Source organism: Drosophila miranda, chromosome 4 (assembly GCF_003369915.1).
Source record: "Drosophila miranda strain MSH22 chromosome 4, D.miranda_PacBio2.1, whole genome shotgun sequence".
Taxonomy (NCBI): Eukaryota; Metazoa; Arthropoda; class Insecta; order Diptera; family Drosophilidae; genus Drosophila; species Drosophila miranda.
The window spans coordinates 3,309,151-3,335,017 of record NC_046677.1 but is presented as its reverse complement, the minus strand read 5'-3'; the positions used below and the strand labels follow the sequence as shown (position 1 = coordinate 3,335,017).

Below are 25,867 nucleotides of genomic sequence, written 5' to 3'. Positions count from 1 at the left end.
GGAATAGCTAAATAGCTAAAAAAAATCGGAAAGAGCCAGCGCGATATAACTCAATTTGCAGATAAGGAGGCTAAATATGAGAATATCATAAAAGGTTGTACATACAGTGCACTTAATGATATGTATACGCGACTTATATTAATAAAATCGTTAAATTATCATGATTTTTTTCCTTAAATCAGAAACAAATTTCTAACAAGGGGTAACGTTGTAAACCGCAGCTACGGCCGCGACTCTACATTTATACCCTCAATTGACTCGACTATTGATGCTATTGATGATGATCAAGAATATATATACTTTATGGGTTCGGGAACGCTTCCACTTTACCCACAAATCTAATGCATCTCTATACTCATTTCGACTATCGGGTACAACAACAAGCGGGAACGTTGTGAGCCGTGGCAGGCCGTGCACCAGTAGAGAACTTTTATACAATACGTAATTATACATAATCGCCGGAATTGGTATCAGAGCCGATGACTTCCAACTGCTCTCTCTCTCTCTCTCTCTCTCTCTCTCTCTTTCTGCACAGCGAGCTCAATCGATGGAGGAATTCCACACGACGAAGCATGCCTCATGCTTATCTGTGAGGCCAATACGACTCTTCAGGTTAATCTGGCTTGTGAACCTTAATCTTCGTTGAACTTTGCTGGCCGTCATCCAATCATCCTACATAGGAAGCATACAGTTAAGCGCAAAACCAAATCAACGTTCATCAACGCACATTGGTAGAATCTTCGCCCTGGACCTCGAACTTTTGTTTGACTAATTTAATGTAATTGAATTTTTTTCATGCTCTATCTTAGTGCTACAAGTTTAAGTTATTATTATTTCTTATTTATTAATTATAAATTACTTAATATAAACTTAGGAGAACCTTAGGAACTTAGGCTGAGGAAGCTTTTAACCCACAAATTGGCCTTAACTAATTTTCAATTATAGTGAACCCAGCAGACAAAGCTTCAACCGAACAGATCACAGGTAATGCGTCGCTTACTTGATCTTCTGGTCGCGATGGAAGGAAGACATTATGTCATCGCTGCTCATGCGCCCACAGCGCAAGAGTGCTCTGGTCAAGTCGAAAATCGATCTTTAGCGGATATGAAAGGTGAAATTGCTTTGGGATAGATTCTACTTTGCGGAAATTTTTCGTTACTCCAGTATTTCTACTTATTACCAACATCGATTGTGAAGCTCATGGATTTTCCTGCGCCAGCATCGAGGCTTATGGTGCCGTTAGACCAGTTATGTTAAATGATCAGGGCTCAGCCCCTGGACTTGAAACTGGACCTTCGCTGGAATTCGCTACAATCATCTCTCCTTGAAATCATCAATCTTAACCACCCAAACGTTGGTATATTGAGGGCAGAGGAGCTTCAGAATCATTTCTGTAACAAGCTGCATCTGCTCAACCCTCCTGAGTCTTTTGAACATCAGGCTTTTCATGGAGGTAGTATGTCAGGTTTCCCAGGCCGATATTAGTTAACAAGTTCCTTAAATAATATCCAGTGGTGCAGAGTAACGTAAATCTACATTTCGTTCGCTACTTGCACTGCCCACGGTAGAAAAACATTGTTAACCGCATATGTTTTCGCACGGCAACGTCCGTTCTTACCTCTTTCTCTTCATCCTTCTTAGTTTTTTTTTTACAGCTACAGCATCTACCTATTCTCTCGCGCTCTGTCTCTTTATCTATAGCTCGTACTCGGCTTAGCAGCAGCCCGAGCTGTTCTAACGCTCTGTTTATATCGCTTTCTTCTATTGTCTCGCTTTGTCCGCCTGCAAATAATTAGTCTTCAACGATGGCCAGCATACCGCATTCGTTTTATCGGTCTTGCACTCTTACTTTATCGTCATATGCACACATATTCGCATAGTTCGCATACTTATAACAATAAATTGTACACTACTAAATTTCATCCGATTTTTACACCCAAAAAAAAAAGATAGATTAGGAAATTCCTGAAATGTAAAGACAAGGGAAGTCTAAAAAGATACTGTGACTGGAAATCTCGCTTCCAATCCGATCTTAATAACTTTCAGTCATGGTGATGTGCAAACTTGTTACACCTTAATGCCTCGAAATGCGAAGTTTTCTGAACACATTTCTACCATGGTAAATAAGGCCATGAGCGTGCTTTGGTTTATAAACAGTTGGTCAAAGGAATTTGACGACCCCTATATAACAAAGACTCTCTATACCTCGCTTGTTCGTCCGATCTTAGAATACGGCTCCTGTCTATGGTGCCCTCAGTACAAAGTACACCAGAACCGTATAGAATCAGTACAGAAAAACTTTTTAGTCTTTGCTCTGCGGGGCCTTAACTGAGATGTGGGTGTGAGACTCCCATCTTACTCTAGAAGACTGCTATTAGTAAACCTCCCATCCTTAGTTAGCCGTAGAAAAATTCTTGGTGTGATTTTTATGCACAACTTGATCAGGGGTGACATAGACAGCCCTGATCTGTTGGGCCGCATAAAGTTCACGATTCCCATTAGACTCTCTACAAATTGTATACCGTTGTTCCTTATCCTCTTATTAAATTCCTATTAAATTACTATTCCTCACACACCTTTCTAGTAATTAGTAATTGTAGTGGCATTCGTATTTGTATTTTGAATGCATTCTTAGTTCTCCTAGTAAGTTTAGTGCTAATTTTCCTCGTATTCAGGGGAATGGGCTGGAACGAAGGAAACGGAAAATTGGTATTGTGAGGAACCGCGGTTCCCACAGGCCGAATTCGACCGAAGCACAGCCGGATAAGGCTGTGGAACGGCCGGATAAAGGCTGATGGCTGGCCGGATAAGGCGAAGGTCAGCCCGGATACCCGCGGATATCCGGATGCGGCGAAGAGGCCAAGGGCCCCCGAGAGGAGAAGTGTCCCGCTCTCGGAGAGAAAGACACGCGAGAGGCAGAGGAGACGGCGGGATCGGGCCGGCAGTGGTCCGATGCATGACCAAATAAGGACATGGGATCACGCCACCGGCCAGGTCCCGTTCCGAAGGCCGTGGAAACCAGGAGACCGCGATGGAAAGTTACCGACGCCGAGCCGGGGTCCCGTTAAGGCGGGGTTATAAAAGGAGGCTGCGGCGACGAAACGGGATCTTTCGTGGATGAGTGGTCGCGCGCGCACATTGAAACCCCGCCGAAACGTAAAATTGATACCCGGTACGGTTCGAAGAAGTGCAGTGAAGTGAATACAGCAACAGGAAAACAGGCCCCGCCTGCCCCCAGAGTGAGTCTAAGTTGAAAGGTGATCTACATCTACCTGCGGAAGCTAGGAGAGGAGTGCGAGACGTGGAGTGCGGATTTGAGTGGCGGGCCAAAGCGATAGCTGAGGTCAACTTGCCCCAATCATTAGCCTCAACGCTGCCACACTCGAAGAGAGCCCGCGCGTGGTGGAGATCCATAGCTAAGTAAAATTGTCACATCTAGCCCTAAGTCCTAATATAATACGAATAAAACGAAATTAGATTACAGAAAAGCAAGGTTTTATTATTTGTCGTTGGGGGCAACAATACAAATACGTTGCAGCGAATCTACCGACCGCTGAGCGAGCCCAGCAAACTCAAGCGGCCCAAAAAGCAGGTCCGTTACAACTGGCGCCCAACGTGGGGCCTACAACGACGAATAGTAGGACAAAGAGAGGACAGATATAGACGTGAGAATAGGGAAGGGACAATGGATCCACCGGTTGAGAAAGGAGGAGCTTGTCCAATGCGGACACGCCTTCGGCGTGCGGCTGGAGGGCACAGTGGACGAGATGAGAAGAACATTCAAGGAATGGATGAGGGAACACGAGGATGAGTCAGAGTGGGCTGACCTGATTGAGGTATGGGAGTGTCGGGCGGACAGGTCCTCGCCGACACCCCGGGCGTACGACAAACAGGCCGCGTATGAGCACCTGGCGCCCCCACCCGGCGCAGCCGCGGCGGCGCTGTGGAGGTCCCCGGTCGAAATGCAACGCGAATTGATCGCGAGTCTCTCGGTGCCGACACCGGAACGCTCGCACACAGGAACGCCTAGCAGGTCCCGCCACCAAAGGAGGGATCGAAGCCGAGAGGCCGAAAGGGGGAGGACCGAACCAGCCACCGTACGGCCGACGCACCTGGACTACGCCAGAGTGGCGAAACAGGTGAGAGAGTGGTCGTTCCGTTTCGACGGGACGACGAAGCCTCTCGAGTTCTTGGAGCAGGTCGAGTGGTCCGCCGAGACGTACGGTCTGGATCCTGATCTAATCCCAAGGGCGATGCCCGAGCTGCTAAAGGGGCGGGCACTGATGTGGTCTGTGGCGAACAACCGACAGTGGAGAACGTGGAAAGAGTTCTCGTCCAGCTTCCAGGCTTACTTTCTGCCGCGAGGATATTTTGAGAAGTTGCTGCAGGAAGTGAGGATGCGGAAACAGAAATGGTGCGAGCCCTTCAAAGAGTATATGGTGGAGATGCAGACACTTATGCGACCCCTGAAATGTCCCCAGGAGGAGCAAACGGAGCTGATTCGTGAGAATAGCATGCCCGATCTGAGAGCGTATATGAGGCCACACAGGTGCAGGGATCTCGACACCATGATGGAATTGGCAGACGAATTCGAGGCGTTGGAGAGGGACCGCCTAGAGTTCCAACGGGAGAACCCAACCGTAAAAGCCCGGGCAGCGAATCCCTTCCACAAGCCGGTCGAGACGACGGCATGTCGACGGTGCAAAGACGGCCCGCTGGACGAAGCAGCACGAGAGGAAAGGGGAGCGCGTGTCCCTATGCGGACCCCGACCAACGGCAATATCAAGAATGGATACGTCAAGAATCCGGCCCTGGCGTGCCGGAGGTGTGGGAGCGCGGATCATTGGAGCCGGGAGTGCAACGCCCGACCCCTCACCTATTGCTGGAGATGCGGAAAAGTGGGCATCTCAGCATGGCAGTGCTGCCGGAAGACGGGAAACGACCCGCGACCCACGCCGCGGAGGGCCGTGCCAAGGTCGCAAGAAACGGTCCCTCAAGCCTAGTCGGTAGGCTGACCAGCGAAGCGGAGCAGTTATCCGCAGTAGTGGAGGTCGCGCGCATGGAGCCACGGTGGATACAGGAGCTACCAGCAGTTTCGTGAGCCGCGAGCTGGCGGACCGACTAAAGGGTGAAGGCCGGGAGGCGGCGGCAAGAAAAAGGGTGAGGTTGGCGGATGGCCATAGCCAGGAGGTCACGTGCCAGATCGAAACGAAAGTCCGCTTTGGGAACAAGGAGATCCCAATGGTGTTACTCGTATTGCCGGGTGTGATAGATGAGTTGGTGTTGGGATGGGATTTCCTCCGCGCGGTCTGGGCAGTGGTGACCTGTGCAGGGCACAGGGTGGTGATCCCTGCCCAAGATCGGGAACGAGGAGACCAGGAAGAAAGACTGTCCGTGGCGAAGGCCGAAGCTGGGGACACGGCTCCAGAGTCCGACAACAAAACGGACACGACCCTAAGAGTGGCCGCCAGAGAGGTGTCCGCGGGCATGATGAGGCAGGATGAGGGGGCGAGGGAAGAGCCAGTGGAGGAATTCCTAGCTCGAGAGTTGGAGGCGTTTTCCAAAATCGAGGGGGTGTCTAATGTGGCGGTGCACACAATCACCATGAGTGACCCGCAACCGATTAAGCAAAGATATTACCCGAAGAACCCCAAAATGCAGGCCGAGATTAACCAGAAGGTGGACGAACTACTAGAAATGGGATGCATAGAGCCGTCAAGGAGCCCCTACAGTTCGCCTATAGTGATGGTAAAGAAGAAAAATGGCAGGTGGAGACTGTGCGTGGACTTTCGTCAAGTAAACGCGAGATCGATAAAGGACGCGTACCCAATGCCAAGGATCGACTACATACTCGATCAACTGCGGAAAGCAAGATTCATCAGTAGCCTGGATCTGAAGGATGGATATTGGCAGATCCCCCTGGCAGAGAGCAGCCGGCCGATCACGGCGTGCCCGACTTCGCCACCCTCGTGCAGCCACTCACCGGGCTCCTCAAGAAGAAGACGGAATGGGTCTGGACACAGGAACGGCAGGGAGCGTTCGAGGAGGTGAAGAGACGACTAGTGGCGGACCCCGTGCTGGCGTGCCCCGACTTCTCGAAGAAGTTCATCCTGCAGACAGACGCCAGTGATTACGGGCTGGGTGCGATTCTCACGCAGGAGACGGAAAGGGGCGAACGGGTGATATCATAGGCTAGCAGGACGCTAAACGGACCCGAAAGGAACTATTCGGCGACCGAGAAAGAATGTCTGGCCATTGTATGGGCCATCCGCCGGTTGAGGCCATACTTGGAAGGATATCGCTTCAAGGTGGTCATGGACCACATGGCTCTGAAGTGGCTAAATAGCATAGAAAGTCCGTCGGGAAGAGTGGCGAGATGGGCATTAGAGCTACAGCAGTACGACTTTGAAGTCGCGTAGCCGACGCACTCTCCCGACAACCGTTGGAGAAACGATGTCGTCGGATAGGACATGAGGAGGGAACACTACCAGTGAACGAGCCGCCCTGCAAGTGGTTAGAGGGCATGGTAGAAAAGATCATGGAGATCATGGAGAAGGGGGGAAACTTGTACCGGCACATTCCTCACCGGGTAGGGAGCGAAGAGGTCGCCTCGTGGAAACTATGTGTGCCGAAAGATGCCCGGGAAAGGGTTTTAAAGGAAAGCCACGATAACCCGGAAGCAGGCCACGCCGGCGGGAGGAGAACCGCGGCACGGGTGGCGGCAAGATATTACTGGCCAGGGATGTACAGGGACGTTAGGGCCTACGTGCGGAAGTGTGAAATATGTCTTCGTTTTAAGCCGTCAGCTACAAGCAGCAGGGGAAATGTTGACACAGGTGACGGAAGAACCGTGGGCAACGGTATGCGCTGACTTTGTGGGTCCTCTGCCGAGGTCGAAGCATGGGAACTCGATGCTGTTGGTGCTAGTGGATCGATTCTCAAAATGGACCGAGTTGGTGCCGCTGAGGAAGGCCACAGCCGAGGCATTAATAAAGGCCTGTCGAGAGCGCATAATAGCCCGTTTTGGGGCGCCCAAAGTCTTCATTACGGACAATGGGGTGCAGTTTACAAGCAGGACATTTAAAAGATTCCTGGAGTAGCTAGGAGTTCGCCACCAGTTTACGGCGCCATACACGCCGCAGGAGAATCCGACAAAGCGAACGAACAGAACGGTAAAGACCATGATAGCCCAGTTCACCGAGGGTGATCAAAGGTGTTGGGACGAAAAATGGCCGGAGCTAATGCTGGCCATGAATTCGGGAGTGTCGGATACAACGGGATATTCACCGGCGTTCGTGGTGCAAGGAAGGGAACCCCGGCTGCCAAAGGCCCTATACGATGAGGAGACGGTAGGCACGGGACAAGGCACAGAGACGCCGGACGAAAACGCGAAGAAATTAAAGCAGCTGTTCCAGTTGGTTCGACGCAACTTGGAAAGGGCGGCCCAGGATCAGGCCAGGCATTATAATCTGAGAAGACCGTGGAAACCCAAAGTGGGAGAGGTCGTATGGGCCACACAGCACAACCTTTCCAATGCAGCGGAGGGATTTGCCGCGAAGCTGGCACCAAGGTATGATGGGCCATACCGGATAGAGGACTTTATATCTCCAGTCATCTGCCGTCTAAGAAAGGAGGGTGACAAGAAGAAGAGAACGGCACACATACGAGATCTAAAACCCCAACCCGAGGAGCGAGAGACACAGGGGTAAAGGGGAATGGCTATAATGGGCCGCGCTAAGGGGTCACGCAGGACCAGTAACGAAAGAGAGCCACGCAGGACACTGGGGAAGGGTGCCGCGTAGGACACGCACGAGACTCGTCAGCACGCAGGGTGACGGACTCGTGCACTTAGATTAAAAACAAAAAGGAACAGGAAGACCGTGGTTGGAAAAATCTGAAAAAAAGGGAGAAAATTAGTCAGAATAAAAATAAAACGAAAAACAAAAGCACAGCAAACCTGAACAGGAAACTCGTCACCCAAACCTGGGAGGCGAATCCTGGGTCGGGGAGGGGGATCCCAGTCATTGGATGAACAAAAAAACCAGGGGCCAGGCTCACGCCTCAACGCGGACTCACAAGGCAACAACGAGCGTCGGGCCGGAACGATGGGTGCCGCTCATGCGTGGACTACCGGGCGGGGAGTCGGATGATCCTCGGGTCCGATCCACTGTGTGAGGGAGACACCCGTCAAATGAGTCCGGCCGGAGGCGCGTAGGAGTTGCTCTGGAATGTGAGCCAAAGATTCCAGCCCGGGCGGAGGGTCGGAGGACCCGTTGTTCACGAGCGGAATCGCGGCAAACGGCCCGCATTGAGGGCAGAGGGCGAGCTGGAAAGGGAGGAAGGTTTGAATAAAGTCATCCGGGGCGGGAGAACTCACCCAGGCCAAGGAGGGTCCAATCAGCACGGGATGAAGAAGACAGGTCAACGTTAGCATGTATGAAGTAAATAGCAATTAAAATAAACAGAAATAAAGGGTTAAATGAAAATTAGAATAAGCAAACATAAAGGGTTAAATGGAAATCAGAATAAGCAAAAATAAAATGTTTGAATAAAAATCAAAATATTCATAAACGGGAAGGGGGTGGGTCCATCAAAGATGGAAAAGTGTTATCTAACGTCCAACAAAGAAACGCGGCGAGAACACAACAATATCCAAAAAAAAAAAGGAAGGGATAAGACCGGCCAGACGCTCCAGCGGACGGCAGAGGACGGCGAAATCGGATAGAGAGCGGAGAGCGCGAAGGCACTCACACAACAAGGGGAAAGATGCCGTTAGAGAGCGCGGCCGGCAGAGAGACGAGGCTGAGGGCCATGAGTACAAACGCAACAACCGTTATAACCAGGCAAAAGAGACCGAAACACGGAGCACTGGCACAGTTAGAGGGAACGATTGGCAATGCAACGCGTGTATATAGGCGGGTGGAAAACGGACCAACGAACACTTGAAGGTAATTATCACCAGCGGGAACACAAAAAAAACGTAGTAAAAAAAAACATGGAGATGAAACGCGGGCTCGACCACGAGGACTGTGAGAAGAAAATGGAGGATCTCCGGGCCTTCTTGGAGGAACAGCAGGCGATCATAGGAGAAGGGGGCTATCGCGCCGAGGCTCCTCGTCAGCGACGGGCGTCCTTGCTCTCGCGTAGCGACGAGGAGGAATGGTGCGATGGCTCCCAGTTCCTCCAGCTGCTGGCCTCGCCGTTGGTGTCACCTGCACCATCGGGACACGACTCGGTGTCGCCGACGGTGTCGTCGGAGGAGAGCGCCAAGGATAGCGACGACGAAATCCAAATCACCGACGGACCGCGCGTGCCAACCGATGAAGAAAAGGCCAGGGGAAGGCGGCAGCAAAGGGCGGAGCCGGGAACAAGGAACAAAAAGCCGCTGACCCTGCGTGACAGAGTCGAGGCGGTGAAACGGAAGTTCCGGCAGGCGACGTCGGATGAAAAGCGCCGGATCCACCGGGTGCTGGGGGCAGCGCTGGCGATGAGGCGTCGGAGGGACGAGCGGATAGAGCGCGGCGGCGACAGGCGGAAGAAGCCACCAGTACGAAGGAGCCCGCGGAGGAGAGCGACGAGGCGCCGCCACCCCCACCATTCCGGGTGGTGCTGCCGCCGATGCAGCACAGGACCGACGAGGCGGAGACCAAGGGGGCGCAGTCCCAGGCCACGGGCGAGCTGCCCACGGACCCCGAGGCCGAGTGGCAGCGGCGGCTGCAGCAGACCGAGGACGACGAGGGCCCAGCGCGGCGGCAACAGCAGGCCGAAGAAGAAGAGCTCTGGCAGCGCCGTGCACCTGAGCAGCAGCAGCAGCAGCAGGGGCAGTGGCAGCAGCATCAGCAGCAGGGGCAGTGGCAGCAGCATCAGCAACAACAGTGGAGGGGACCCGAGGCGGCGGTGATGGGCCCGTATGTGTCTCAGGAGGTGCGGACCGCCGTGCGCCAGGGGATAGTGTGGCACCACCAGACCCTGCACATCACGTGGGCCTCGGGGCCCGCCCCGTGTGAAGCCCAGCCAGAGGCCGGCGCCCGGGTGTGGGAGGAGACTCCACGCGGCAGCAACAGCAGGGACCCGCGGATGAGGGACTCCGGACCCGCCCAAACGACCGCAGCGGCAGAAGCAGTGACGGCGGAGCTCAGCGGGACGGCAGAAACCGAGACGCGGGCCACGGAGACGGAGATGGCGGCCGAAACAGCGGCAGAGGCGGTGACGGCAGACCACAGCGGGACGGCGGTGGCAGAGACGCGGACCGCAGAAACGGCGACGGCGGCCAAGACAGCGGCAACGGAGACGGCGACGGCGAAGACAGCGCCAACGGCAGTGGAACCCGCGGAAATCGAGGCGTGGGAGCGCGGACCGTGGGTGTGGCCTGCACCGGAGAGGTCAACGGCGGCCGAGCGCCCGGCCCTGAAGCGGCAGGCCTCGTGCCCAGAGCCCCGTGCAGGACCGAAGCGGCCGGCCCTGCAGCGGCAGAGTTCGGCACCGGCAGCCACTGTCCACTGGATAGCGATCCCGCGGGAGGAATGGCCAGCGGCGGTGATCCGCGCACAGACCCAAATCCGTCTCGTGGGGAGGATGGTAAAGAAGCTGGTGAGCGAGCGGGGTACCCGTTACCGAATTGCAATGTCGGCCACGCGCACGGAGGTGTTCCGTGAGCACAAGTAAAAAAAAAACGAGGGGGAACGTTGAGTTGCTGCGTACACCGCAACTCTACAGTTATACCCGATACTAAGTCAGTATGGCTCTCCTCCGGCAGACGCCGCTAATATTAAACGACACGACAAAGAGTGCGTGCGAGAGAGACAGAAAATCAGTCTGAGCGTGACGTCGGTGGCTGCGTAGCCACTGCAAATTGATTTGTTCCTATTGGCTATTAAAATGATCTGATCTGGTCCAGATTCAGCAATCTGATAGATATGGTTATTATCTATGATTCTGCGTTTTTAGTTTTCTCGAATGTGCAATATTGTGGATGCAACAGATTTTCGTCCTTTGTGGGGGCGGAAGGGGGTGGGGCGAAATTCTGAGATATACGTTTTATAGTGAGATCTAACAGAAGTGCGGATACCAAATTTGGTTACTCTAGCCTTAATCGTCTCTGAGATTTGTGGATGCCCCAGATTTTCGTCCTTTGCGGGTGCGGAAGGGGGTGTGGCGAAATTTGGACACGAAACGGTCAAGGTCCGATATCACAGGAGTGTGGATACCAAATTTGGTTGCTCTGGCTCTTATAGGTTCTGAGATCCTTGAACTCATATTTTGCAATTGGCAAAGCCGACCCTGAAACCTGTGTGTTAGAGAGAGACAGAGCGAGAAAGAATGAAATTGTTTTCTTGATTCTGGCTATAATAATTATACGATCTGGTTGAGATTTTACACTCTAGAACATATAGTCATCCTCTACGATTCTGCGTTTTTGGCTTTATCGTATCTTTAAAAATGTGGATGCCACAGATTTTCGTCCTTTGTGGGGCGGAAGTGGGCGGGGCGAAGTTTTGAAATATTTTTGTAGCAGTGACACATCACAGAAGTCTGGATACAAAACATCGTTGCTCTAGCTCTTATAGTCTTTGAGCACTAGGCGCTGAAGGGGACGGACGGACGGACGGACGGACGGACGGACGGACGGACGGACGGACGGACGGACGGACAGACGGACAGACAGACAGGGCTCAATCGACTCGGCTATTGATGCTGATCAAGAATATATATACTTTATGGGGTCGGAAACGATTCCTTCTGGACGTTACACACATCCACTTTTACCACAAATCTAATATACCCCAATACTCATTTTGAGTATCGGGTATAAAAAGGAAAGAGGAAACAAAAAAAAACAACAAAAAAAACACACGGAAAACTAGAATGAAAGAAAATGAATAAAGAGAAGGGCGAAAAAGAAAAGAAGCGGAATACTTACTTGGGGGGAATCGATACTCACCAGAGGCCATTCAGAAAACCACGATGCACACGCCGGCACGGAATATCGAGTGGATCGCATAAACGTCCCTACACCTTATCGATAGGCAGGGAGTCAGCCCGAGCCAGAAAACTGCAAGGGCTGGCAGCGCCGCCTGAGCAAAGACGCCAGAGGGCGGCAGGGCGGTCATGATCGCAGATTCAATAAAGAGCGCGCGTGAAATGATAAAGGCTGATGGCTGGCCGGATAAGGCGAAGGTCAGCCCGGATACCCGCGGATATCCGGATGCGGCGAAGAGGCCAAGGGCCCCCGAGAGGAGAAGTGTCCCGCTCTCGGAGAGAAAGACACGCGAGAGGCAGAGGAGACGGCGGGATCGGGCCGGCAGTGGTCCGATGCATGACCAAATAAGGACATGGGATCACGCCACCGGCCAGGTCCCGTTACGAAGGCCGTGGAAACCAGGAGACCGCGATGGAAAGTTACCGACGCCGAGCCGGGGTCCCGTTAAGGCGGGGTTATAAAAGGAGGCTGCGGCGACGAAACGGGATCTTTCGTGGATGAGTGGTCGCGCGCGCACATTGAAACCCCGCCGAAACGTAAAATTGATACCCGGTACGGTTCGAAGAAGTGCAGTGAAGTGAATACAGCAACAGGAAAACAGGCCCCGCCTGCCCCCAGAGTGAGTCTAAGTTGAAAGGTGATCTACATCTACCTGCGGAAGCTAGGAGAGGAGTGCGAGACGTGGAGTGCGGATTTGAGTGGCGGGCCAAAGCGATAGCTGAGGTCAACTTGCCCCAATCATTAGCCTCAACGCTGCCACACTCGAAGAAAGCCCGCGCGTGGTGGAGATCCATAGCTAAGTAAAATTGTCACATCTAGCCCTAAGTCCTAATATAATACGAATAAAACGAAATTAGATTACAGAAAAGCAAGGTTTTATTATTTGTCGTTGGGGGCAACAATAAAAATACGTTGCAGCGAATCTACCGACCGCTGAGCGAGCCCAGAAAACACAAGCGGCCCAAAAAGTAGGTCCGTTACAGTATGAAGCAGGCTGCTATACAAAATTACCCGAGTATCGCAGAAACTTACAGGTACAGCGATGGCGGAGACTCACTGTTGTTAGACAAAACTGACGTGGATCATGGCATACGCTGGTCTATAATAGGCCACCGAAAACGGCGCGAGACAGTCATATCGAAGAGTAAGAGCAGGCAAATGATAGTGCAGTGATTATCCACTGAGCGGGCGAAAGAATCGAAGTGAACAAACCATATCCTGGCATAATCAGCAAAAAAAATCAAGAGCGATCACGTGAGTTTTTCCGGAAACACGACTTGTGGGAAGAGTAAACGTCTGTGTGACCAAGGGAGCCTGTTGAGTCAAAGTGCGGATCGATTTTGGAGTGGATTCGTCTATCAAAGCTTGGCCAGGCGAGACCAGGCGAGCAGGTGCTCAAGTGCGGAAAACGAGTTAGTACGGCGACTGAGCGGTTTGCCAGAAATGCGATTTGTATCCCTGCTAGAACTCTAAGTACCTTAAGCTAGTACAAATAAACTAGTGACTGAACAAAATTTTAGGCTATTCCAATTAATCACAATCTCTATCAAATAAATATGTTTGAGTGGATCCCAAATAGCCCCTGAGTAAGCCATATTTCAAGCTCAGGTCAACCGAAGCTTCGTCACAAGGTTATTAATAAATACAAATATATAACTAATTAGGGCACAATTTACGACTACGAATAACAATAGAAACTTACCCGTTAGTTGAATTTTTCCGACGTTGTTGCTTACTACGGAATCTTGCGTTAACTTATGATGTGTGCGACAGCGATATAATTTTTGGGCATCACTTTTTGTAATGTTATAAACCAATAGTTCCCCAGTTAGCAACATATGGTTTTTACCATCTGTAAACCAAAAGAAGAAAAATATTTAAAGCATGAGTATAGGTTTTTCTATTCTATTTATTATCAATTTTCCATACCGCCTTCAAGTGATGGGTAAATGTTGAAGTTCGGCTCTTGTAGCCACGATGTTACTGTTACATACTCTTTTACAAACGAGGGAATTGTACATTTTATGAGTACATTGCTGCCAAGAAATCCACCTGGATTTTGTACTTCAGGTTCATAACGTTGATAAACCACTGAAAGTATTTGAACAAAGGTTGATTTGTATGTATTTAGTTATTAGTCTAATAGTTTCTATATTGAACGGTGAGAGAGAGTTAGTTTCTACTTAAACAGAGAGACTTTATTTCCAATAGAATTTGTATTAGAATAAATACGAGCAAAGACTGGATATTTCTAATACAATCTGGCATGATAACAATAGTCAGCCTACTTAATCTCTAATCTTGTTCGTCTGGAACAAATTCCAAGTCACTTCGAAGATGGAGCGATCCGGAAAACGTACCGGAAAACCTCCTCCAGGTGTCCCCATGTGTCGACCGTTTAAGCGGCTTGACGAGAGGACTTGCAACCTCTCGCTGCCGGTGAGAGTGGCTACCTAACGTTTTTAGTAGTTATTCCGTTTCTCTCGGGTCTCAAGCTCTAACTGGATTTTCGAAGACTTAACGTCGTTGATAAACGCTTCCGTCAGCTTCTTCTTATTTTTAACTGTTTGCTGCAGTGAGTTTACTTCTGATGTGCTGCCGTTCCCCACTCCACTACTGTTCCGCGTGAAAGAAGATTATTCTGCCTTCTTAACCTGGTGGTCGCCTTTCTTCCTGAAAGCAGGAGGCAGCTGAACATCCCGGATTTCCGATGTATTTTCAGTCTAAACTGCAACGTCGATTTTTTTCTTTGCCATTTCTTTGTGCGATGCGTACATCTTTCTTACGTACACTTTCTTCCCGTTTTCGCATATAGCTTATTGTTGATTCCCATATCTCAGAACTCTTACCTTCAAGGCCAGTGTAAAATCATGGGTCATCAAATCTACTCCTATTATGTGGCGTCCATGATAACAGTTACTATTAAATCTTATTCTAGACTCGTCTTCGCTATTCCAAGCTTCTTTTTAATTTTTGCCTTATCTGCTCATCTTCAGAGGCTCCACATTTCCTTTAACTATGCCCCTTCTAATTATTGAATGACACAAGCACCTGTATCCGAAGTCAACACGTTCATTTCCATCCATTTCGCCTCTGATAGTGAGCTTTCCAAATCTCGAGTCCATTTATCTCTCTGGTTACGGATAAAGCATATTCCGTTGACTACTCTATATCCCTGGTTTCTTGTCAATTGTGTACCATCGTTGGATGGAAGGCATAGCAATGTTTTACAGGTCAATGCTTGACTGACCACTTCCTCTTACGTTCTTCTCTGCATCAGAACCATTGCACGGCGTGTATCTATATCCCAGATACCGTCTATAAAATCATTGATCCTATATCTCTCCAGAAAGTCGGTTGGTGCATCATTTTAGGTGTGAGAGTCGCTCTACATCTGTGGCGAACTCTTGCAGTTGACAACAGTTCTGTCACCAGTTGTTATGTTTCTATAGTTCGCATTCCAGATTAAGGAGCGGAGGCAGAGAGTTAGTTTCTATTTAAACAGAATGACTTTATTTCCAATAGAATTTGTGTTTGTGTTCGAGCCAAGACTGGATATTTCTGGTATAGTCCGCCATGACAACAATAGTCAACCTACCAAATCTCCCATTCGTTACAATATCAATAAATAAACTTATTCAGGCAGGCTTCGTTTTTAACTTTATTTTGCGAATTACGTTTTCAGCCAAAACGTTCCGTTTTCGATTTAAGGTGTTGTTCTTGTTGCCCTGTTAAATTTTTTCCGACCCAAAATTGAGGTTGGGTTAAAATAAAATTATTTATAAAGAAAGCAAAAATAACGAGGGGGAACGTTGTGAGTTGCTGCGGACACCGCAACTCTACAGTTATACCCGATACTAAGTCAGTATGGCTCTCCTGCGGCAGACGCCGCTAATATTGAACCACACGACAAAGAGTGCGTGCGAGAGAGACAGAAAATCAGTCTGAGCGTGACGTCGGTGGCTGCGTAGCCACTGCAAATTGATTTGTTCCTATTGGCTATAAAAATGATCTGATCTGATCCAGATTCAGCAATCTCATAGATATGGTCATTATCTATGATTCTGCGTTTTTAATTTTCTCGAATGTGCAATATTGTGGTTGCAACAGATTTTCGTCCTTTGCGGGGGCGGAAGGGGGTGTGGCGAAATTTGGATACCAAATTTGGTTGCTCTAGCTCTTATGGGTTCTGAGATCCTTGAACTCATATTTTGCAATTGGCAAAACCGACCATGAAACCTGTGTGTTAGAGAGAGACAGAGCGAGAAAAAATGAAATTGTTTTCTTGATTCTGGCTATAATAATTATACGATCTGGTTGAGATTTTACACTCTAGAACACATAGTCATCCACTACGATTCTGCGTTTTTGGTTTTATCGTATCTTTAAAAATGTGGATGCCACAGATTTTCGTCTTTTGTGGGGGCGGAAGTGGGCGGGGCGAAGTTTTGAAATATTTTTGTAGCAGTGACATATCACAGAAGTCTGGATCCAAAACATCGTTGCTCTAGCTCTTACAGCACTTGAGCACTAGGCGCTGAAGGGGACGGACGGACGGACAGACGGACGGACGGACGGACGGACGGACGGACAGACGGACAGACAGACAGGGCTCAATCGACTCGGCTATTGATGCTGATCAAGAATATATATACTTTATGGGGTCGGAAACGATTCCTTCTGGACGTTACACACATCCACTTTTACCACAAATCTAATATACCCCAATACTCATTTTGAGTATCGGGTATAAAAATAACCCAGATATGATGTCAAGTTTATGTTAATGCATCAATAAGTCATCTCTTTTGTTCCTTTTGATATTACGGTTCGTTTCGATGTATAAAAAGCCGTTTACTTTTCATTTCGTCAACGAAAATGTTTTCGTTTTGAAAATGAATAAGTCTGGCCTGAATACTTTTCTTTCACTTCCCATAAAAAACACCCCTCCCCACCCTTATAATTTTAATAGTGTTAAAAAACTTATTTTTAATGATTAATTTAAAAAAATTGTTTTTACTGTACTTTATTGTTTTTCATTTTTATACCCGATACTCAAAATGAGTATTGGGGTATATTAGATTTGTGGTAAAAGTGGATGTGTGTAACGTCCAGAAGGAATCGTTTCCGACCCCATAAAGTATATATATTCTTAATCAGCATCAATAGCCGAGTCGATTGAGCCATGTCTGTCTGTCCGTCTGTCCGTCTGTCCGTCCGTCCGTCTGTCCGTCCCCTTCAGCGCCTAGTGCTCAAAGACTATAAGAGCTAGAGCAACGAAAATCTGTGGCATCCACATTTTTAAAGATACGATAAAACCAAAAACGCAGAATCGTAGAGGATGACTATATGTTTTAGAATGTAAGATCTCAACCAGATCGTATAATTATTATAGCCAGAATCAAGAAAACAATTTCATTCTTTCTCGCTCTGTCTCTCTCTAACACACAGGTTTCATGGTCGGTTTTGCCAATTGCAAAATATGAGTTCAAGGATCTCAGAACCTATAAGAGCCAGAGCAACCAAATTTGGTATCCACACTCCTGTGATATCGGACCTTGACCGTTTCGTGTCCAAATTTCGCCACACCCCCTTCCGCCCCAGCAAAGGACGAAAATCTGGGGCATCCACAAATCTCAGAGACTATTAAGGCTAGAGTAACCAAATTTGGTATCCGCACTTCTGTTAGATCTCACTATAAAACGTATATCTCAGAATTTCGCCCACAAAAGACGAAAATCTGCTGCATCCACAATATTGCACATTCGAGAAAACTAAAAACGCAGAATCATAGATAATGACCATATCTATCAGACTGCTGAATCTGGATCAGATCAGATCATTTTTATAGCCAAAAGCAAGAAATCAATTTTCAGTGGCTACGCAGCGCCCGACGTCACGCACGCACTCTTTGTCGTGTGGTTCAATATTAGCGGCGTCTGCCGCAGGAGAGCCATACTGACTTAGTATCGGGTATAACTGTAGAGTTGCGGTGTCCGCAGCAACTCACAACGTTCCCCCTCGTTTTCGTATATTTTCAGTCACAAATAAATACCACAACGTATGGGTTATGGGCCCACGGCTCAGTCTGAACTTCTGACTCGGCCGATTGAAAAAATGGATTCGTCTTTCCATTCTATCGATAAGGCCGACAACGAGAATTATAGTGCGTGGATAATCCAAATGAAAAGCCGTCTAATACAGTCTAAGTTGTGGTCAGTTGTGTGTATTCGAGAACTGAAAAATTAAAACGGCGATGCTGTGTATTAAACCATCGCAAACATCTTTGTTACACATTGATATCTCCGTCGGTTTTTTCGGACATCGTTCAACAGCGACTACCCTACTTGAGTTTTCTAACTTAATCCACCGTGGTTTTCAAAGTGGTTTGCAGACGGATGTAGTTTTTACGGACTTTAGTAAGGCATTTGATTCTGTGCTTATTCACAAGCTCTCTTTATTAGGGTTCCCAACAAATCTTCTAGATTGGATTTTGTCCTATATTTCTCACCGTACTCAGCCTGTTTTGTTTTCAAATGTGTTGTTCAGGAGTGCCACACGGAAGTCATCTGGGCACGCTTCTGTTTATTTTATTTTATTTATTTTCCTCAAGTTATAACATAATACTATAATATTTTGACGTTGACATGCAATGACTGCATCTTACAAGAGGCGATGCAATTACTGCACCGTCAAGTGGCCCGTGTGACACCAGCAGAAGGCTGTTTCGCGCGGGTCCCAGGCAAAACGAAGCCACCCCCCCCCCCACGAATACGAATGCCACTACAATTACTTATTACTAGAAAGGTGAGTGAGGATTAGTAGTTTAATAAGAGGGCGAGAATTTGTGGTGAAAATAATGTGGTAGAGGGAATTATAATCCGAGCATAAGACCCTAAACGGTTCATGCAAGGAATAATTCGATCTACAAAGTGGAAGGAACAACGGAAGGAAAAAATTTCTAGTGAGTCTAATGGGAATCCTGAAGTTTATGCGGCCCAACAGATAAGGGCTGTCTATGTGATCCCTGATCAAGTTGTGCACAAAAATCACACCAAGCATTTTTTTACGGTTAACTAAGGATGGGAGGTTTACTAATAGCAGTCTACTAGAGTAAGATGGGAGTCTCAAACCCGCATCCCAATTAAGGACCTGCAGAGCAAAGAGTAAAAAGTTTTTCTGTACTGAATCTATACGGTCCTGGAGTACTTTGTACTGAGGGCACCATACACAGAAGCCGTGTTCTAGGATCGGACGAACAAGCGAGGTATAGAGAGTCTTTGTTATATAGGGGTCGTCAAATTCCTTTGACCACCTCTTTGTAAACCCAAGCACGCCCATGGCCTTATTTAGCATGGTAGAAATGTGTTCAGAAAACTTTAAATTGGCGTCTAATATAACACCAAGATCATCCACCAGGGTAATTCTCTCAAGGGAACCACCAAATAGGGTATATGGAGCCAACAAGGGGCTAGATCGATGAAATGTCATAACCTTGCATTTCGAGTTATTAAGGTGTAACAAGTTTGCACAACACCATGACTGAAAGTTATTGGGATCGGATTGCAAACGTGACTGAAATGAAACGTCCTTATACTGGACGCAGAGCTTAACATCATCCATATACATAATTACTCGAGAGAATGTTTATTCCGAAGGCAATTCATTAATAAAGAGTGTTTAAATTAAGGGGCCTAGATGGCTGCAACCTTGACTGGTAAAGAGAGAGAGTTTTTGAAGAGGACTCTTTGAGACCTGGAACAAATTTAGCTAGAAATCCATCTCAGGAGGTTGGGCGGAAACCCTAAAAGGTCATGTTTTTACGCTAAAACGGAATGGTTTTCAGAGTCGAATGCTTTACTAAAGTCGGTGTAAATAACATCCGTCTGTAAGTTACCTTGAAAGCCTTTAATAATGAAAGAGGTAAACTCTAACAAGCTCGTGGTGGTTGATCGCCGCCTTATAAATCCATGCTGAGTGGGAGATATAAGTGACTTGCAAAGATGTTGCAAGTGCGGAGTTAATAACTTCTCAAGCATTTTGGGAATATCTGATAACTTTGCCATAATTTTATGCGTCAGATATGCTGCTTTTTTATGGAGAGGAATTTTAAACGATTCCTTCCAGATCGGACGGAAGCAAGAAGAATCAATGGACAGGGTGAATAGTTTAAGCAAGGGTCCACACAGAGCCTCGGCGCAGTACCTGAGTACACAACCTGGAACACCGTCTGGACCCGGTGAAAACACCGGCTTAACTAGTCGAAGATAATGAAGTAGGGAACATTCATTTAACAAGGGACTGAAAATGCCGTTCGACCTCGGTAAACCGTATGGGTACGGATGACCAGAGTAGCTTTCCTCAGAATAGGTGGTTTGGAAAAATTGGGCAAAAAGATCGGTAATTGCCTGATCATTATTTGCCGACGTATTACGAAATGTTAGCACACCCATGCGGACGTTCTACGCTTACTGTTTACGAATCAGTAAAACTGTTTAAGGTCATGAGAAAAACGTAGACTGGATAATTCTTTGGTAAACCAAGGGGCTTTCCAGATCTAGTCGGACAAGAAAGCGGGAGACAAGAATAAAAAAATGTGCCAAAGGCATTGTAAAAAATGTTTGTGCCTTTTATGATATCAGTAACCAAATTTGGTATCCGCACTTCTGTTAGATCTCACTATAAAACGTATATCTCAGAATTTCGCCCACAAAAGACGAAAATCTGCTGCATCCACAATATTGCACATTCGAGAAAACTAAAAACGCAGAATCATAGATAATGACCATATCTATCAGACTGCTGAATCTGGATCAGATCAGATCATTTTTATAGCCAAAAGCAAGAAATCAATTTTCAGTGGCTACGCAGCGCCCGACGTCACGCTCAGACTGATTTTCTGTCTCTCTCGCACGCACTCTTTGTCGTGTGGTTCAATATTAGCGGCGTCTGCCGCAGGAGAGCCATACTGACTTAGTATCGGGTATAACTGTAGAGTTGCGGTGTCCGCAGCAACTCACAACGTTCCCCCTCGTTTTCGTATATTTTCAGTCACAAATAAATACCACAACGTATGGGTTATGGGCCCACGGCTCAGTCTGAACTTCTGACTCGGCCGATTGAAAAAATGGATTCGTCTTTCCATTCTATCGATAAGGCCGACAACGAGAATTATAGTGCGTGGATAATCCAAATGAAAAGCCGTCTAATACAGTCTAAGTTGTGGTCAGTTGTGTGTATTCGAGAACTGAAAAATTAAAACGGCGATGCTGTGTATTAAACCATCGCAAACATCTTTGTTACACATTGATATCTCCGTCGGTTTTTTCGGACATCGTTCAACAGCGACTACCCTACTTGAGTTTTCTAACTTAATCCACCGTGGTTTTCAAAGTGGTTTGCAGACGGATGTAGTTTTTACGGACTTTAGTAAGGCATTTGATTCTGTGCTTATTCACAAGCTCTCTTTATTAGGGTTCCCAACAAATCTTCTAGATTGGATTTTGTCCTATATTTCTCACCGTACTCAGCCTGTTTTGTTTTCAAATGTGTTGTTCAGGAGTGCCACACGGAAGTCATCTGGGCACGCTTCTGTTTATTTTATTTTATTTATTTTCCTCAAGTTATAACATAATACTATAATATTTTGACGTTGACATGCAATGACTGCATCTTACAAGAGGCGATGCAATTACTGCACCGTCAAGTGGCCCGTGTGACACCAGCAGAAGGCTGTTTCGCGCGGGTCCCAGGCAAAACGAAGCCCCCCCCCCCCCCCCCCCCCCCCCCCACGAATACGAATGCCACTACAATTACTTATTACTAGAAAGGTGAGTGAGGATTAGTAGTTTAATAAGAGGGCGAGAATTTGTGGTGAAAATAATGTGGTAGAGGGAATTATAATCCGAGCATAAGACCCTAAACGGTTCATGCAAGGAATAATTCGATCTACAAAGTGGAAGGAACAACGGAAGGAAAAAATTTCTAGTGAGTCTAATGGGAATCCTGAAGTTTATGCGGCCCAACAGATAAGGGCTGTCTATGTGATCCCTGATCAAGTTGTGCACAAAAATCACACCAAGCATTTTTTTACGGTTAACTAAGGATGGGAGGTTTACTAATAGCAGTCTACTAGAGTAAGATGGGAGTCTCAAACCCGCATCCCAATTAAGGACCTGCAGAGCAAAGAGTAAAAAGTTTTTCTGTACTGAATCTATACGGTCCTGGAGTACTTTGTACTGAGGGCACCATACACAGAAGCCGTGTTCTAGGATCGGACGAACAAGCGAGGTATAGAGAGTCTTTGTTATATAGGGGTCGTCAAATTCCTTTGACCACCTCTTTGTAAACCCAAGCACGCCCATGGCCTTATTTAGCATGGTAGAAATGTGTTCAGAAAACTTTAAATTGGCGTCTAATATAACACCAAGATCATCCACCAGGGTAATTCTCTCAAGGGAACCACCAAATAGGGTATATGGAGCCAACAAGGGGCTAGATCGATGAAATGTCATAACCTTGCATTTCGAGTTATTAAGGTGTAACAAGTTTGCACAACACCATGACTGAAAGTTATTGGGATCGGATTGCAAACGTGACTGAAATGAAACGTCCTTATACTGGACGCAGAGCTTAACATCATCCATATACATAATTACTCGAGAGAATGTTTATTCCGAAGGCAATTCATTAATAAAGAGTGTTTAAATTAAGGGGCCTAGATGGCTGCAACCTTGACTGGTAAAGAGAGAGAGTTTTTGAAGAGGACTCTTTGAGACCTGGAACAAATTTAGCTAGAAATCCATCTCAGGAGGTTGGGCGGAAACCCTAAAAGGTCATGTTTTTACGCTAAAACGGAATGGTTTTCAGAGTCGAATGCTTTACTAAAGTCGGTGTAAATAACATCCGTCTGTAAGTTACCTTGAAAGCCTTTAATAATGAAAGAGGTAAACTCTAACAAGCTCGTGGTGGTTGATCGCCGCCTTATAAATCCATGCTGAGTGGGAGATATAAGTGACTTGCAAAGATGTTGCAAGTGCGGAGTTAATAACTTCTCAAGCATTTTGGGAATATCTGATAACTTTGCCATAATTTTATGCGTCAGATATGCTGCTTTTTTATGGAGAGGAATTTTAAACGATTCCTTCCAGATCGGACGGAAGCAAGAAGAATCAATGGACAGGGTGAATAGTTTAAGCAAGGGTCCACACAGAGCCTCGGCGCAGTACCTGAGTACACAACCTGGAACACCGTCTGGACCCGGTGAAAACACCGGCTTAACTAGTCGAAGATAATGAAGTAGGGAACATTCATTTAACAAGGGACTGAAAATGCCGTTCGACCTCGGTAAACCGTATGGGTACGGATGACCAGAGTAGCTTTCCTCAGAATAGGTGGTTTGGAAAAATTGGGCAAAAAGATCGGTAATTGCCTGATCATTATTTGCCGACGTATTACGAAATTTTAGCACACCCATGCGGACGTTCTACGCTTACTGTTTACGAATCAGTAAAACTGTTTAAGGTCATGAGAAAAACGTAGACTGGATAATTCTTTGGTAAACCAAGGGGCTTTCCAGATCTAGTCGGACAAGAAAGCGGGAGACAAGAATAAAAAAATGTGCCAAAGGCATTGTAAAAAATGTTTGTGCCTTTTATGATATCAGTGCACAAGTACAAAGCGGACCAATCAAAATCCCTAATGATTTTATTGAGCTTCGCAAACTCGGCTTTACGAAAGCAGCGGACACGTTCAGGTAGCCTACTCGACCGATCCAATATAGTTTTTTCTACATCTAGCGACACTTCGAAAGTAGGATGGTAGGCGTCTTCAGGTATAGTGAGCGGAAGGGCTCGGGTTAACAACACTATGATCCGATACAAAGCAGAGATCAAGCAATCGACCCAAGGAATTTCTGTCTTGAGACAGGTACAGGTCAAGCAAGTCGTCAAAAAAGTCATATCGTGACATGGGCACTAGGATACTAGACTCGTTTACCGAATACCAAACAGTTCCTGGCAAGTTGAAGTCACCAAGAACTATCATACGATCTTTATCAGATAGCGAGGAAGAAACAGCGGTTAAAGCGGACAAGTGCTGCTCATAAATTGAAATATCCGAAGAAGGTGGGATATACGAGCAAGTAATGAATATAGCGAAGGCGGGAAGAATCAGTTTTACACACAGGAATTCCAGTTCCTGTTGAACTTGGACTGTAAAGTGTTCCGACGTGAAGTAAGAGTCCACTGCAATTAGAACCCCCCCTGCACGTCGAGACGAACGGTCCTTTCTAAAAGTTGTGTACCGACCTGCCAAAACCTCGGAACTAAGAATGTCCGGCTTTAACCAGGTTTCAGTAAACACAATAACGAGGGAAGCAAATGCAACACTATCCCGGAAAAGAATACTGAGCTTACTACGTAAGCTCCTAACATTCTGATATGCTACTAAAAGAGAAGTTAGTTTTTTGAAAGGGTTAAAACAAGGCGGGAAGATAAGGAGGACGATGGCACACTGGATTGATTTTTAAGAGTTAGGGGGGCCTATTTTTCTTCTTAGCCTTGAACTCGTTCACCTCCAAATGCTCTGGCCAAAATTTAGCAGAAGAAATGGTGTCAAAACGAGTTGGGGAGACACCTATCTTAAATGATGCTACATATTTCCCTGGCATAAGAGAAATTTAACTTTTCCACCATTAAACCGACGGCTTTTATTTTGCTGTGTATAAAAGCAATTACATCGTTAGATGTGAGGTCAGGGGCCAGCCGTGAAACAAAAACTTGTCGTTTTGATGGGATCGCCACCAGTGGTTTGAGCACCACAGGCCTAGTACCTGTGGTGGCAATATCCGGAGGTCCGGAACGTCTATTTACTGGTTGGATCGGAATAGATGAGACAGCTAGCGAGCTTGCGGACACCACGGACACGGACACTGCAGACGTACTTGGCGATGGCGTTCTCCGAGGCGATGAATTCGGCTACCGAATCTGCATCTGCAAACGAGATCAACTGCTGCACACTTGGAGTGGTCGGAGTCAAGTTTTCGGCCGCCAGCGGCTGAGTGCCAGTTGGCACTTGCAGATACCGCGGAGTGACACTTTTACGCCTCGGAGACTCATTCAGCAGTTGCAGACTGCCAAACTGAGACATGGCTAGGAGCCGATCGGCTGTACAGCACGCCAGCAGGGGCTCCTAGGCTGACCATGGGTGATCTCTTTGCGACAAGTTTTTTTTAGCACATACAACACAAAACTCCATAATAAAACGAGGGGGAACGTTGTGAGTTGCTGCGGACACCGCAACTCTACGGTTATACCCGATACTAAGTCAGTATGGCTCTCCTTCGGCAGACGCCGCTAATATTATACGACACGACAAAGAGTGCGTGCGAGAGAGACAGAAAATATGTCTGAGCGTGACGTCGGGCGCTGCGTAGCCACTGCAAATTGATTTGTTCCTATTGGCTATAAAAATGATCTGATCTGATCCAGATTCAGCAGTCTGATAGATATGGTCGTTATCTATGATTCTGCGTTTTTAGTTTTCTCGAATCTGCAATATTGTGGATGCAACAGATTTTCGTCCTTTGTGTGGGCGGAAGGGGGTGGGGCGAAATTTTGAGATATACGTTTTATAGTGAGATCTAACAGGAAGGCGGATACTAAATTTGGTTGCTCTAGCTTTTATAGTCTCTGAGATCTAGGCGCTAATGCTTTACTCTAAGCAAAGCCGGCTATGCTACGTGTGTGTTAGAGAGAGACAGGGCGAGAAAAAATGAAATTGTTTTCTTGATGCTAGCTATAATAATAATACGATCCAATTCAGATTCAGCAGTCTAAAATATACGGTCATTCTCTACGATTCTGCGTTTTTGGTTTTCTCGTGTCT

General features: G+C 47.3%; 2 protein-coding genes and 1 pseudogene across 2 annotated transcripts; all 3 read right to left on the bottom strand.

The window, feature by feature from the left end:
• The window catches only part of LOC117188590, a 140,446-nt pseudogene that overhangs the window by 67,565 nt on the left and 47,014 nt on the right, over positions 1-25,867 (bottom strand).
• LOC117188592 lies at positions 6,358-8,100 on the bottom strand. The gene is made up of 2 exons (XM_033392578.1): positions 7,958-8,100; positions 6,358-7,894 (listed from the first exon to the last, which is right to left on the bottom strand). The coding sequence occupies exon 2, from the start codon at positions 7,181-7,183 to the stop codon at positions 6,803-6,805; it is 381 nt and encodes a 126-aa protein (XP_033248469.1). The 5' UTR covers positions 7,184-7,894; positions 7,958-8,100; the 3' UTR covers positions 6,358-6,802.
• Positions 8,131-10,513, bottom strand: LOC117188591. The gene is made up of 2 exons (XM_033392577.1): positions 8,378-10,513; positions 8,131-8,326 (listed from the first exon to the last, which is right to left on the bottom strand). Exon 1 carries the CDS (start codon positions 9,862-9,864, stop codon positions 9,118-9,120), a length of 747 nt encoding a protein of 248 aa, XP_033248468.1. The 5' UTR covers positions 9,865-10,513; the 3' UTR covers positions 8,131-8,326; positions 8,378-9,117.